The following is a 17,216-nucleotide window of genomic DNA, read 5'->3' on the forward strand; positions in this document are numbered from 1 at the left end:
CCTGATAAAAAGTTATTTTATTGATACTATCCATGTTGAATACTTGAGTTTTAAGCTACACTTTTGAAGGTCAAGTAAAATAATTCTATTGTTTCCGCTCCATCTTATGTGCATTGATGTGTTATCTTAGTACTGCACACCAATGTTCACCATGATAAGAAACTGTGTCACGTACATAATTTATACTTTTTATGGCAAAGTCTCTTTTGAAGCTTAGGTGAAAATGATTTTTGTCTATTAGCTTCGTAATTCCTAGAAACATTTTAGTCCTAGCACTGTTGCTAACGATCACAAGGAACAAACACTAACAAAGTGATACATCGCTGTGGGTCTTCTTTATTGACGCTGCAACACCCTGTCATTTTGTTTCTGTTGTTCTGAAACATTTTTAAATTCCACAGAAAATTAGTTAAAGGCAGCACGTCAGCTTTAAATGAGTTATTATCAAATATTCTAATATGCTTGTCTCTGTTAAAACCATATTTCGCTAGAATGACGACATGTTAACGTGCGATGACGTCAAAGCTTTTGTTGCGAACAAGAAAGAGCGCTTTTATATTTTATCTAATGCTTGAGATTAGGGGCATATTAGAATCGAAATAATTTATAGCACAAGCATGCTTTAACACTATTTATACACTCGGGTGGTAATATGTCGTTCAAATAATTTCACGAGGGCTGCGCCCTCGTGAAATTATTACGCCCGACATATAACCACCCATCTTGCATAAATAGTGTTAAAGCACTCTTTTGCTATAAATTATTTCTTAATTGAAAATTAATGCATATTTCTGAGCATAAGAATATTTTCAAAGTTTTCTTTTTACATATCATTGAGAGCTGCCACCTATCTACCACCTAGCAACCATCTTGTGACAAATCAGTTACCCTTTAGCAGTTTGGGCAGAGCGTCACCACCCTGTTATATTTGTTAATAAAACATTTGCTTTCAAAGACCGCTATTGCCTATTAAAGAGAAACCTGGTCAATGTATGTCAAAGAGATAACAATCTCATCCTTATTTGTTTTCAAAGTGGATATATATTTGTCCGCAGTACCTCACTCCACACTAAAGAACTTATGAAACAAGGGTAATGTCCAAATTGTATGGGACAAAGAACTCGAGCTGAAATTAATTGCATCCACCGTTTTGCCATTTTGTTGATATTTATAAAATATTTTTAATATAACAGATAAAGTGATTCCGAAAGTCTGTTCACCACCACACCGTGTTTGCGAATTAAATTTGTACTAATGAGGGGAACTTGTATCAACATATGTTATAGAATAAAATAATTGCTGAATCATGCAAGTGTTTTAGATTAAACGCAGTTAGCGTTAGGTGCCTAACCAAAACATTTAAGGTCATTCTCTTTCCTTCAGATTATTTTCATGATTTTCAACTCTTTGCAAGTCTTTGATTTAGTTTTTTAAAGACAAAAGAAAGTTCAGTACAGGCTCTTTCAAAGGTTTAAAGAAGACTAAACTTATACTTTAATCAATTCAGTTTATTTATCTGTGGAAACTGTTGATATAGACTAACTGGGGAAATCCCAAAATCAATGAAAATCTGTCAATATGAGAGTTGTCCGTTTTGTTTCAGATATTTTTTGAAGGTCATTCTTTAAATATCAAATATTTCTATATGGAGAGGGGGAAACAACAGTTAAATAGTAAACTTGTGCACTTGGCTATCATTTGACACTAAAACAAAGCATATAAAGACAAATTTGAATCCTTTAGGTACCATCACTACATACAACCGTGCTTTTGTCTCAGAAATGCATAAACTGAAGTAAGAAATAGAAGCTAACTATGTTATCAATTCAATAGTCGCATACAAACGTCGTTTGGGATTTTTCTTACAGTTAATGACAGCCGTATATTCAATGTAAAAAAAAATTGACAGTTTTACTTATTAATAAATAAAGGAAAAGAAAATGAGCAACAAAGGCAACAACAATATCGACAGTAGCTTGGTCTTCGTTAATGAACAGAAATCTGCTATGTAGATGAAGATTAATTGTATAAATGCAGGCATTGGCTCTTGTGTAAAAATATGGAAATAACCTTTTGATGTCGTTTAGACCAGTGCAGTGAATGAGAATATGATTAGATTAGCTAGCACAATGTAACAAAAAGTGATGTATTGCAACCCTATAAAAAGGCCAAGTTTGGGATATATTTTGGCTCCTGAGGTCCAGGGTGTTGTTTTAAGAAATCGAAAATAATTTCCGCTCAGTAATTCTACATTGAAATGATATATTTCGACCATTCAAGCTTAGCATGTAGGTAGCTGACAAGACATCTAAGGTTTGGATTAAATTAATTGCCGTATGGAGAGTGGTCAAAATTACCGCTATTTAAAATAGAACAAGAACTGTTTGAAAGCACATAGGAACTGCTATAACCTTGACCTGTAGCTGTGACTACTGAACCCCAACACAGTAGCGATCATCTACATGCAAAGATCACATCAAATTATGCTTTTACGTTTTGAGGATTGTAGGCAAAATAGTTACTTTATATCTGTATCAAGGTCAATGTGACGTTGGTCTTTTACCTAGTGACTCACAAAACAATAGTAATCATTTTCTGACCCAGGCAATCATCATATGAAGTCTAAAGGAAGTAGACCAAAGCTTTTCTAAACTACCAGATAATTATCACAAGCAATCATCCTTAGGAGTGTGACACACTGAGCAGAAAACGTTTACTTGAAAACTAGAAATTTCCTAAATCACCTCAGCGGTTCATTATGTCTCCCACCACACAGTGGTGTGGGAGACATATTGATTTACTCCAGTCTGTGTGTCTGTCTGTGTGTGTGTGTGTGTGTGTGTCTGTCACAAAGCTTGTCCGAACTCTAAGTCGAACATTTCTCGCCCGATCTTCACCAAACTTGAACAAAATGTGTCTGACCATAAGACCTCGGCCAAGTTCGAAAACTAGCCAAATCGGCCCAGGCACTTCGGAATTATGGCCCTTGAATTACTGAAAAATCCTCAGAGGGCATGCGCTTTCATGCACCCAAACCGTTTTGGGTGCAAGAAAGTGCATGCACAAGTAGTATAGAGTACATTTTTGGTCCAAGAAAGCACAGACTGACTTACTATTAAGATGATTAGGCAGTTGTGGGAGACATGCGCTTTTCCCAAAAGCATCCCTAGTTTGAACATGTTTTGCTTTCCTTCTCTTCCAGATTTAAAAGTATATAGGTAGCCATACATTTATCTCGCGAGAAGCCCAACATGTAATTTGAATGCTGAAAATGTCCCTTGTCCCTAGGATTGAAAAGAGTATACTATCACTATAATATACATTATTGCGGAATGTGGTGTTTGATATTACCCAAGATTTATATTCAATTTATATTTAGAGTCACAATTTTACTACAATTTCAAACCTCTTTTGAAGAGATACTACCTGGTTTTCATTAACAAATTTAAAAAGTAAATAAGTAAGTAAAATTTAGAGACATGTGTTATACAGTATAGATATAAAGCAAACTGTTAGCTACATAATTCTAAGAACACCCGGCCCCATAGGCCTATACGTCACCTTTAATTGGTATATACATATTTCAAAGACGCCAAATTTTAAAAATGCACTATATGCATATTTCCAGACGATGATGGCGGTAAATTAAATGCATCAATACCAGATATAAAAAGAAATATTTACGTTTTACAAATACAGTAGCATTCAACAAATATGAAATATATAAATAAAACATATAAAAAATAAATATTTTTGTAGTTAATGCTGATAAGAATGGTGAATGGTGAAGGTTAACATAACAACTTATTGATACATAATATGTAAGCCTACTTAAAAACACATAATTATGTTAATTACAATAAAATGACCTAATTATCAAATGATATCCAATAAATGTCAATTAACAAGTTTGCAGAATACAAACAATTTTTTTCGCAATAGATAAGCTCTTACAATAAATTAAGCCAGTTTTCGGACATGGTTTTACATTGTTTAACAGGCGGTAATTATAAAAAATCATTACTATTGGCGAATATACTAGATCTGATTGAACTGTATTTGTTGCAAGTAATGACAACATGAGTCTCATCTTCGACTTCTGAGTTCTCACAAAAATTGCAAATCTCTCATTCAGCGGTTCTTCAATGTATCTGCATGTTTCTACGCGCAAAAGCCATATCCTACTCCTAAATTGCGCTAAGAGAGAGCGTTCATCGTTCATTAAATTTAGACTGATATATTGTTTTTACGTAAACTGACTTTTAAAAAGTTTGTACGTCCGTGTTTTTTGGGTATTCTGTACATTGATGGTTCAAGGTCTTTCATAAAATATGTGTTAAGTCCGGTACATGCAGTTTGCAGGTCAGCATATGTTTTATTGTGGTAATGCTCCATGATGTTGAGATCTGACTTAGCATGTTTTATATCACTACACCAGTTATTATTGTGCTCATTATAGTCGTAATTGATATTTTCTTTGTGAGTCTAATTTCATCAAAACCAATAATTTGAGTCCAATATCTCAACATGTTAAGCCATCTGCGATGCACACTAGGAATCCACCCAGTGTCACTAATAATGCAATTATTGCATCAAAGCTATGTTTCTCTTGCACGATTTTGCACGTTGTCGATTTGTTGAAACTGTTTATAGCCCCAAACTGAAGAATCAAGAATAGGTACTACACAATTATTAATGCCAGCCCGCTTAGGGAGAGTGCAGATCTACGGATCACAGTGTCGCGAGTTAGAGTCCTGGGAGGCGTATGTTCTCCGTGACATTTTGATAAAAAACATTGTGTCTGAAATCATTCTTCCTCCATCTTTAATTTTTCTTAACGTTTAACGTTAATAATCAAAAATATTTTATGTTAAAAGTATTTACTTTAGGTAGTGTCAAACACCGTAAACTAAACATTTTTGATAATTCATAAAACTTGAGGGAGGGCTTAAGCGTGCTGATACATAATAAGACATTTTTATCATATATCAGCACAGCTTTTCACCAGAGCTACGCGGTAGACATTGGCTCTGCTGTATCATAGTTCCATTGTACTATACCTCTTAAAACATTATTTTAATATGCGTACAGACGTTAAGAGTCATTTTAAGTATTCAAATATTAAATAACCAAATATCTTTGAGCTGTTCAATACTTCGTCAGTCCACAAGATAAAACATCTGTCAATAAATATATTATTTCTTGTAAAGGGCCCAGCACTTTGTGTGTATAATGACGCTGTTTTCACTGAGAATGACTGGGAAGGTATACAGATGATATATAGCAGTGTGAAAGAAAAAGATCCACTCAAAGTTGGAAGATTTGGTCTCGGATTCAAGTCAGTTTTCCACATTACAGGTAATGCATTACACGTGTACTAAGTCTTACTGTTTTTGTTGAACAACTGTATTTTTTTAAGTATTTTTAACAAAGTCAAGTTTAAACATCCATCCCAAATATTTGAATAGGTATATTATTATAAACTCACACCAGGAAAAATAATATAATGGCTTCTGTTGAAGTTTTAAAAATAACTAATATCACTGAAAGTGTTGACAGATATCTACTCGTTACACAATCGCGGATATGTTCATATTTGATGCAAGTTAGCCATGTTTATGCAGATTACATTACAATGTTCTTAGAGAAGTTCAATATTCTATATATCCTAAATGAAAGTAAGAACAACCAGTAAGAAAATAAACATTAAGGGAAGCAATGGTTGTAAACCGAATACCAGATGATTTGGTTGTAACATTGTTTCAGACTTCCCATGCGTCATCAGCGGTGATACAGTTCTTTTGATTGATCCCCATCAATCTACAGAGAAAGTGAATTCTATATTTGACATTTGTGCCCTCGACGAATATATTGAAGAAGGACTCAATTCGGAAGCGTTTTGGGGTGCTTTAGAGAACACATTTGGCTTGAGTAGAAATACGCTTGGAGAAGATGGTTTTCAAGGAACACTATTTTGGTTTCCACTTCGAGAAACGAAGTCAGATCTTTCAGAGACACTGTACACTGAGACTAAAGTTAAAAACCTTTTTGACTCCTTTCAGTCGGATGCTTCAAATATTTTACTTTTTCTAAAACATTTGGAGAAAATATCATTGCATATCCGAGACGCAGATGAAAGAATGAAAGAAATACTCAAAATTGAAATTGACGACAAGGATGGTGCAGTAAGAAAAACCCGAAACATTTTCAAAGAACGTATAATGGATATAAATTCAACCCCCAAAAGCTCGGATATACATTCAACATTAAAAATGGTTCTACATACGTCATCTCTTGACGCAGATAAAAGTGAGGAATGGCTTGTCGTTAGCTACTTTGTAAGAGAAAGCGCATCGGAAGTTTTCAGAAATTTAATGAGGAACAAAGATTTAGGTTACAGTCCTTATGTTGGAGTGGCGGTACCGCTTAATACACATTTAGAAGAATTTGAAGGACATGTATTTTGTTTCCTACCATTACCGAGGGAAGGTGAAAGGTTGACCGGGTTACCAGTGCATGTGAATGGTTTCTTTGCGCTTAGCCAGAATAGACACCATATGAAGTGGGAAACCGAAGAACAGGAAGGAAAGCATATAGATGACAAGTCTATTTTATGGAACAAAGCTCTTATTGAGGAAGCTCTCCCAAAAGCGTATGAACTGTTAGTATTGGAAGCTATAAAAATTGCAAAGAAGAATTTAAATGATGAAGCCTTCGTAAAAGCTGTTTACAACGCGATGCCAGTATGCAAGAACTCACCAAGAAAAACTCATAAAAGGTGGATGACGCTCGAAAATAAACTTTACGAAAAGCTCGAAAAACGAAATATAATTTATACGGCTCAGACAAATCAGTGGATTGTCCTACACAAAGCAACATTTGCAACGTTTAGGACATTGCTTGGGAGTGAAATTGATACTTCAGTGCAGGAGGCCATCTCTAGATGCTTGCATAAAGTTAGCCTGAAATACGCCAAATTGCCAGGTCAATTGTTTGACACATTGCAGATCCATTTCCCGTACGTTCAGGACCTAACTCCTTCATCCTTGGTGATTCATCTACAGAAAAGTAACCAATACAGAGAATTGTCTTGTGAAGACAAACTGCAAGTTTTATCCTATCTGCTACTAGAGGAAGGCAATTCTGCGAATATACAAGGCATTGAGCTTTTACCATTGGCTTCTAACCGATGGACTGTATTCAATAAAGAAAATGATCCTGTTTATCTGTGTACAGATGAAGCTGTGATGTTTCCGGGCTTGGAGGACAAACTTGTGATGGAATCAAGAAAGCTTGGAGTACCGCTGTCGAAGAGCATTGAAAGCATATGCAAATCAGGTAAATTTATTTCTCAGTTTTATTCAAGTAGATTTAATGCTTGCACAAAGCTTTATTTTTACACGCCCGATATATTAAAGAAGTAAGTGTTATGTACGTCTCTCTGTCTGTTAGTTATTTCATAGTGACCTACCATATGGCGGGTTAATTCTGCGGGATTTTTTTTCTGCTAAATCTGCGGACCGAGGCTGTCACGCAGAAATAAATTACGCACATTCAAGCTGTCAACATAATCTTTTGACGCAGAAATATACTTTGATATTTCGCTTAATATATATCTCACGAGTTTTTCGTCTGCTGTCAAGTTATTCACACCGTATCGATTATGGTTGATTGCTTTTGTTATTGTATCAATCTATTGTCCACGAATGAATGTTTACCATTTTGGGCATGTACTCTTTACAAGTGTATATTACAAAACACTCTAGGTTTATGAAAAGTTAAACAAAATAATTAATATGTGTTGTAACTGTTGTAACAGAATGGACTGTGAAAGGACTATGTACATGTACTAGATTTTGCATTTGTATATACTTGTAAAAAAATCGTAAATTTTTCTACCGGTAGTATTACATTTTATGAAAATGTATTTTAAAATGAATAACCGGTACAAGACCTACAGAATTTATTTTTTAACTCTGATCTTTGATCATGCACGGTAATGAAAAGAAATCAGATTTAAACATAAATCAGCTGCGCCAACTTCACTGTCCTAGATTTCGACCTAGATAATGCCACCAAGATATAGCTGACGAAAATGATATGCATTTGAATCGTTAACTATGTCCTAGTAAATGCGGTAGCTATTTTCAATGCACAGAATTAAATTCCGGTTCATGCAAAGAGCAAACATTAATTCCTGCTTTTCTCGAAGGTCGCAAAACTAAAAAAACGCAGAAATGAACTAGGTCCATTTTAGGACAAAACCGCAGATGTTTTTGCCCGAAGAATTAACCCGCTATACGGTATGATAAAAAAATGTATACACAGTGTTCATGGGCTGTCCATAATGAGTCCTTTTTGAGTTTGAGGTCAAAGGGTCAAAGGTCATTGACACATAATATCATAGTATAGTGTGGCCGTTATTGTTATAAAGTCAGAGGGTCAAAGGTCCAGCTTACAGTGATAGATAGTACAGAAACAATTTCCGCACACTATCTTGAGAACATTTTCGGATCGACTTGATCAACGAGTTCTACATTCCTCAAACATTGCGGGACGTTTGCTTATGGATAGACCATGACCAGTCTTGACTTCAAGCGCAGTGGGTCAAAGATCCAGGTCAAAGTGCTTGTTCGTGTATAATCTTAAGAATAACCGGACCTACGATCCTTAATATTGGTAGGGACATTATTCATAGGTATTAAATCACTTCTTTTGATCTTGAGGATAATTGGTCAAAGGTCAAGGACACAGTGACTGTAACAAAAACTTTTCAGCTCGATATCTTGAGAACCCAGTTGACCTATGATCCGTTTCCTTGTTAGGCACATTGCTCAGAGGCCGTATATGCCTCTTGTTGATTTTAGTCGAAGGTCGAGGTCACATTGACTTTTAGTAATAAATGCGTTTCTAATATTTTAAGAGCGAATTGAGCTACAACCCTGAAACTTTGTAGGCACTTTGACAGTGATGCTTTCCATTTTAAACCAGTTGACAATCCGTTCATAATATTTAAGAAGCAAATTGACCTTCAACACTGTAACTATCTGGGCAAATTGACAGTGAGTGGTAGGTAAATGCTTTATGTTTTAAACCAGCGGGTCAAAGGACAAGGGGTTTCTACCTTATACAAGAGGCCGAACCTTGGTTACTTACGGCTTCTTCACCTTTTAAAAACGGCCTCTTCACTATTGAAGAACCTCCTTTGCCGAATGATTAAAAGTCAATGACTTGAAATCACATGCTCCTCACCAATGCTAGTTCGAGCCTCATCCTGGGCGTTGAAATTCTCTTTCGAGGAAGCTACCCATCTGGCTTACGGAATGTTGGTTTTTTTTCCATTCAGGTGCCCACCCGTGATGAAATAATGCACGTACAGGCACTTTGGGTCTTCCTCTAACTTCAAAGCTGGAAAGTTGTCATTTGACCAATAATTGTGTCGGTGCGACATTGGTCTCCCAACAAAAAAGAAAAAACCTTCATAATTGAAAATATTACTCAAGAATGGTTTGCTCCCGCCCGCTTAGCTCAGTAAGAGCGTTGGTCTACGGATCGCGGGGTCGTGAGTTCGATCCTCGGGCGGGACGTGTGTTCTCCGTGACTATTTGATAAACGACATTGTGTCTGAAATCATTAATCCTCCAACTTTGATTCATGTGGTGAAGTTGGCAGTTACTTGCCGATCAAAACATTCATAGAAATGGAAAGGGAACCTGACCTTAAATCTTTATCCTCTAAGTGTGACCTCGACCTAAATGTAGATTTTTCGGTCTTTAATGCGGCATAATGCTTTGTTATGGTTACTAGTTTTGTTTGTTTATTTATGAATGTCCAAGCATGTATAAAAAGTTATTAAGCGAACAGGAGTAACATTATAAGTGTGACCTTACCCTTAAGACCAGGGTTAGACGTCTCGAAGCAACACTCATCATTATAGTCACATGTGCCCATACATGATTTTTTTTACAATCCGGCATTGCGCAACAAAGTTATAGGCAAGACTTAGATGTATGCATTGACGAAGGGATAAATGAGTTGAACTTTACGTAGAATAACACAAATGTTCGTGTGTGCACATGGACAGTGGTAACACTATATGCTCCCACCAATAGTAATGGTAAGGGTATAGTTACCACCATCGTCAGCTAGAGAAAAAGGCTGACAGCACCTTGATTTACAAATGTATTTGGTATTGGTATTAAAATAATTTGGCACTAACATTCAACAAAAGAAGACAACATGACGCGTTCCCTACCCTACAAATAAAGGCAAGGTCACACTTTGAGGTGAAAGATCTTTAAATATGTTTTCTTTTCCAATAAATAACTTTTGTATGAATGGACTTAAATTCTAGTACTATGGCATAAAGATTGACCATAATTATACAGTGTGTTGCATTCAAGAACTACATCCAAGGTTGTAAAGTCAATGTCATCATTAGAATATTACTTCGAATTTCTTGTCCAATCAATTATTTTGGTATTTTGTATACAAAGATAGATATTCAAATAATTTGGCTCAAACATTTACCAAAGTGAGACGGTGTGTCAGGTCTAAACATAAATCCCTGTCTCTTAGTTTACACACTAAGTAGTGAAAGATGTTAAGAAATGTTTTTTTTTTCTCCTTCACTCAGTACACGTGTTCTATTGTCAAAGAAGCATGACTATCGCGTAGTTACATCACATAGTTGGGGGTAACCGTGTCCTAAATATTCATTTCTAGTTTGTTTGAAGATATACAAAACATTTTTCCAGAAACATACCAGATACAGAAGCTTAACGTTGAGTGTGCAAAGACTCTGCTGAAGCAAACAATAGTTAATAACGCTGGATCCGATACGAATGTTCGTTTGACTAAGGATTCAAGCCTGACAGGTCAATGGTTAGAAAACGTTTGGCATGTGCTCATAGACAAAAATATGGTAAAGTTTTTCAAAGATATTCCCCTAGTTCCTATATTGATACAAGGAAGCTGGATTGATCCACATATTATTGAATTGGTGAAACTTTCAGAGTTTATTATTATTAAGGAATCAGAAGACTCTGTCCTTGTAGATGAGTTATGTAACTGTCTACTTGCGATGAAAGTAAAAGTATTGCCAAGACTTCCAGAGTGGATCCGTTTTGAATCCATCAAAGAATTTGTTTATCGGCCGACGAAAGAAAGCATTGCTTCCCTGTTAGGGGCAGTGTACAAAAAGACTGGAGATATTGCTGTATCAGAGTTTGATACAGTAAGCCAAGTTAACAGCCAAATAAGGGAAGCACTGACCCAGTTTGCATCTACCCTCGCTTACATAGACAAAGATGTAGTGAAATTGCTCCGAAAGCTGAAATTGTTTAGAGCCGTGCATACCATAGACGACAAAGGTCAATATACAACTGTAGTCGATGTACCTCGTTATATACATGAGGATATAAACTTCCCTGCCGGAGTTGAATTGCCTTTCAGCTGCATAAAGCTAAGCAGTTCTGAAGATAACTTAATTAAACATCTGGAAGCGGAGAATATTTCGACAGAATCCCTAGTCCTGAGTACCATCCAAAACTTACTGTTGCATAAGAAACATGATCAGATCTCAATTTTCATGACATATTTTATGGAAAACTTCAATCTATTTGAAACCAATACCGCAATATGCGACAATGCTGCACATTTACCTTTTTTAAAAGTAGGGACGGAACTTCACAAACCTTCGGATCTTTTTGACCCCTCCAGTTCCTCACTTCAAAGATTACTAATTGGAGAATCGCTGTTTCCGGAAAACCCATGTGAATACAACAACGACGAAATTCGGACGTTAAGAAGGCTTGGTATCAAAGGAAAAGAGAAAATAGATGCCTCTATTATGCTACAAGTTGCAAATACACTTAGTATTTGGTGTCAAGATGATCAAAAATCCTATTATTTGTCAAGGAAGGCTGTCGAATTTCTGGAAATTTTAGTTCACCATCCTGACTTGTTAGACAACTTTTGCAACGAAACAACAACTTTAGGCAGTGCTTTAATGTCAGTTTCCTGTATCCCGGTCATACAGAATTCACCTGTAGATTACCCTAAAGGTTTACCATGGTTTTCAAAGAGGGTGAAAATTTGTAAGCCAGAAGAAGCGAAAGTTGTAGAACTGAGTCTTTTAGCGGGAGCTATAGTACCAATGGTTGATTGTGCTTCAGACAAAATAGTTCATATGTTCAAGTGGAATGTTGCTCCAAAGGTGGATATTATATTGCAACAGTTGGCCTTTATTTCTCAGCATTACAATGTCCAAAACAAACCAGATTATATGCGTGCAGCACAGAGAATATACAAACACCTGAATCAATGTAGAGATGAAGTTTCGAAATTTCGGAATACAGTGGAAAATAATGCAGCGGTATGGACTGGTTTTGGCTTTGAATTACCCAGGAAAGTCATCATTACAAAACGAGAACAAGATTTGGATCTGAAGCCATACTTTTGTAATTTACCTGAAGAGATCCAGGATATGGATGATTTGTTTCTGCAGTTAGGATGCCATCCTGAAGAAAACAGTGATATTTTATTAATTGTTTTGAAAACCATTAAGATGAAGTATGAATCTTCTACTGAATCCACTAAATCATCTCTGTCGAGAGATTCAGATATTGTACTTGAAATTTTAAAAGTATTTGCATCAAGACGGAGAGATGGAAGTCTTGATATTGATGATTCAAAACTGCTTATGTTAGTGGAAAGCCAGTCGTCGGAGAAACTTTCTTTACAGTACATTTCGGACTGTATATTTGATAATGATTGGGACGAACTTGATGAAGAGGAACAAAAAATATATTATATTGTCAATGAAATCGTACCAGTGTCAGTTGATAGTGACCTTGGAGTAAAGTCTGTGAAGAGGAAAACAATTTTAGGGGCGGCTGAAGAGTTCAGCTTTGAAGAATGGGGACAACATGAGTCACTTACAACTAGAATCAATACGTTATTAAGAGATGGATACAAAGATGGTTTATCCGTTCCAAAAGAGGTTGTTCAAAATGCGGATGATGCAGGTGCAACAGTAGTAAAGTTTTTGTACGACGAAAGACATAATAATGACGCAAAGAGAAAGGAAAAACTGTTTAGTTCAGATCTAAGAGAATGCCAAGGACCCGCCCTGTGGGTGTATAATGATTCTCAGTTTACAGAAAAGGACCTAGAAAATATCACAAAATTAAACGGTGCGACAAAAGCTGATTATCAGGACAAGATTGGAAAATTTGGACTGGGATTTTGTTCTGTCTACAACCTTACGGACGTTCCTAGTTTCATCTCAGGAAAAGACATGGTCATATTCGACCCACACGAGACGTATTTACAAGAGGCAAGACAGACTCGTGGAACAGGACTGCGGGTCAGATTATCAAAACGAAATTTGATACAACGAAGTTTTGACCAGTTTAAACCTTACAGTGCTGTGTTTGGTTGTAATTTATTGGAACCGAGTTTTACTGACTTCAGTGGTACTTTGTTTAGGCTGCCATTGCGAACAGAAAATCAAGCAGCAAAAAGCAAAATATGTGACGAGGCATACACAAAAGAAGAAGTATCGGCTCTTTTAAATAAATTTGTAGAAAATGCCGGAAATATACTTCTATTCACACAAAATGTGAAGATTTTACAGATTTATTACCTTTCGAAAGATGAAAAAGATCCTTCTCGAGCAAAGCTTCTCTTCAACATTAACAAAAGAATTTATCAAAACTCACACGATGAAACTGCTAGATATACACTGAGCATCTTAAAACGTATACCTACTATTCTTAAAAGTAACCAGGACTTTTCAGAAATCCAGCACGTTGAAATAAGTCAAAAACTTTTTGAAAGCTCATTTCTGAAATCTACTTCTGAAGTGTCAAATTCAGTATCAGTTGAAACAAAGTGGATTGTTTCTTGGGCTCTAGGTAAAAATGAGTCTCTCAGGCTCTCAAAAAGGATATCGGAAAAGGGAGCTGTGCCACTTTCTGCTGTTGCCGTACCAATGAGAGATAAAGACGACACAATACCTATGATGCTAGATGATGTTCCGATTGGCTTTTACAACAAAGGACATTTATTTTGTTTCCTACCGCTTCCGATCACAACAAGTTTACCAGTACATATTAATGGCTGTTTCAGTGTTACTTCAGATAGGAGAGGTCTGTCGTGGTATACAGAAGATGACAAAAAGAAAGGGGATAATTATATGTGGAACCAGGCGTTAATTGAAGACTCCTTAGTTGAAAGTTATGTAAGGCTTTTAATGTTCCTGTCAACAAGATGTTCTGACAGTTATAGCTATCATTCACTTTGGCCTTTAAATGGATCTGATGATGTTCAGCTGTTGAAAAGAAGCTTTTTCAAAACCCTCATTTTGGATAAACTAAAATTATTTCGTGGAGGACATGGCTGGCTTTCGGTGGATGAAATTGTCTATTTAGACCCATCTATTGGTTGTATGGATATTATTGGAGATATTGCTTTTGCATTTGCGTCTTCAATGCCAATCAGACAAGGGAAACATATTATAAGATTACCACGCCGTGTCTTGTTATCGTTTGAAGACTGGAGATGTGAGAGCAAGTCCATATTTATAGACGCGATGATAAGAGAAGAGGAACTAATTATTCATTTCTTGAACACATTAGACTCTGTGTTTTGGCAACACCAGTTAGACAAAAGGAACAAACTGATACTATACGCGTTAAGAACAAAAAGTAATGTGATATTCGAAAAGTTGAAAGAAACCAGATGTATTCCTTCTGACCCAGACAATGTTCTCTGCAGACCAAATGAACTTATTTGTCCTACATCTGAGATTGCAGATATGTTTAATGTTGTTGATGGAAAATTCCCCTTACATACGGATGGCTTTTGTGAGAGCAATGTGATTAATCTACTAATCTCACTCGGTATGAATGATAAGTATCTCCCTAAAGACATGTTAATGGAACGATGCAAGTCAATTGAGGAGCTGCTTACAGTTTGTGGAAGTTGTGCTCAAGAAAGATGTGGCAGATTTTTAAAATACTGCGGAAAATAGGAAGTGATGCAAGAATTAGAAAAAGATACAAACACATTGAATTCTCTAAAACATGCACTTCTTTTGCCTACTTTACCATCTCCAAATAACTGGAAGTTTACATGGCAAGCTGGCTGTTTAGAAGAGCATAGTTCAAACACAGAATGCAGACAGCACCGTGATCATACGCGAGTTTCTGTCAGATTTGAAAGACCGACTAAATTGTTTCGGGAATCTTACTACCGCTGCATTGGGAGCGTTTGCTGTTTCTTGGATGAAAACTATTTAAAAAAGGAATATCCTGTGCCAGAACGCTTATTTATAGTTCTAGGTGTAAAAAACGAGCTAACCGTAGAGCTACTTCTGCAGCAACTAACACTGATGTCTGATCAGTATTCTAGTTCAGAGCAACAGTTTAACAGTCTGGAGGCAATCTCTAAATCAGTGTATGAATGGCTTGGACAACTAATTTGGGATAAATCTGAAAACGAAATTTCACAAATGCCCTATTTTCTAACCTTAAAAGATAAACCACTGATATTAATAGGAAAAGAACTTGTCATACCGTGTAAAGTAGCATTTACTGTTAAAGCAGAATGTCCTCCAGATTTGTATTGCCTCAGAGAATTCGACAATAGGAGGAAAAAGGTGTTCAAAGCACTTGGAGTACAGGACAAATTTTCGGTTGACTATCTGATTTCTATATTAAAGCGAATGTATAGAACATGGTTCCAACGTGTATGCATGGATATAGATACGGTCACGTGTTTGCTGCTAAACCTGTGCGAAAGTATGAAAGCAGAAAAGGTTCTTTACGAAGATTTAAAAGACAAAGAAACGAGTATTATTGCCCCTGATTCAGACGGGATCCTTAGGCCAACAAACGAACTGGTTATAGAAGATCCAGCTTACAAGTCATCCGCTTCTCTACATATTTTGCATGGGAAAATCTCGCCAGATACAGGTAGAACACTTGGTGTTAAGTCAAAACAGCGAAAAATAGTAGAATTGTTTTCAAGCGGGTTCTTCGAACCATTTGGGCAAAACGAGAGCTTAGTCACAAGACTGACTGGTATACTGGAAGACTATCCATGTGATTCAAGTATCATGAAAGAACTGATTCAAAATGCAGACGATGCAGATGCTACAGAAATATATTTTATTAAGAATTATATTAACCATTCTACAGAGAAGATATTTGGCAATGGGGAATTACAAGGGCCATCCTTATGTATATTTAACAATAGCTATTTCACTGAACAGGACTTTAATGGCATCAGAAACCTTGGCATTGGGAGTAAGCGTGTTGATCCATCAAAGACCGGTCAGTATGGCATTGGTTTCAACGCTGTTTATCATTTGACTGATGTACCATCTTTCCTTACTAAAGGCCCAGGACTGGGAAATAGTGGTAAAATTTGTATCTTTGATCCTTTGATGACGTATTTAGAAGGTTATGCAACAAAGGAAAATCCAGGTATAATATGTGACGTTGAACTGATGGAAGAATCGTTTCCTGATATGTTACTGGGTTATCCTGTTATACCAAGCATTGAGACTTCTGGACAGGGTACTATTTTTAGATTACCCTTGAGACGATCTAAGTCAGATATCAGTCACAATGTTTTTCCATTTGAAAGAATGGATAGACTGATTGAGGATTTTAAGACGGATATGTATGATAGTCTACTGTTTTTGAAGAGCATTAAATGCATAAAAATTTTAAATAACAGAAATGGACATTTGGTTGAAGAGTTTGCTGTAGAAACAAAACTTTCAGAGGAAGATGCTTTAACACGTAACGGATATTTTTCTTCAGTGAAAGAAGTACTAAAAGCTAACGTTGATGTCAAACACAAAAATCTATGCATGCAACCAATAGAAGCATCATATAAAGTAATTATCGAAGACAACAAAGGCAGGAATGAACGCTGGTTAATCGTTAATAGGTTTGGAATTCAGCACATAGACAAAAAATACTCCAGTATCTTAGCTGCTCTTAAAGAAAATGATATTGGTCTCACACCAGTAGCATCTGCAGCGTTACTTTGGCCTAAAGAGGACTGGAAGAAGAGTCAAGACAGAAAAAGACATGAAAATCGAGAGAATCAAGATACAAGTAAAGCATTCTGTTTTCTTCCTCTTCCAGTGACAACAGGATTGCCACTTCACGTAAATGGTCACTTTGCCCTAGATAAGG

The 17,216-nt window shown here is 36.2% G+C and overlaps 1 protein-coding gene across 1 annotated transcript in view; it reads left to right on the forward strand.

Moving 5' to 3' along the window:
- Positions 1 to 15,037, forward strand: part of LOC128557627 (sacsin-like) — a 64,637-nt gene extending 49,600 nt beyond the window's left edge. The window contains exons 5-7 of the mRNA XM_053545302.1: positions 5,211 to 5,358; positions 5,767 to 7,338; positions 10,758 to 15,037. Coding sequence (XP_053401277.1) covers positions 5,211 to 5,358; positions 5,767 to 7,338; positions 10,758 to 15,037 — 6,000 coding nt within the window. The remainder of the gene's footprint in view (positions 1 to 5,210; positions 5,359 to 5,766; positions 7,339 to 10,757) is intronic.
- Positions 15,038 to 17,216: the final 2,179 nt, after the last annotated feature.

Source organism: Mercenaria mercenaria, chromosome 6, assembly GCF_021730395.1.
Source record: "Mercenaria mercenaria strain notata chromosome 6, MADL_Memer_1, whole genome shotgun sequence".
Lineage (NCBI taxonomy): Eukaryota > Metazoa > Mollusca > Bivalvia > Venerida > Veneridae > Mercenaria > Mercenaria mercenaria.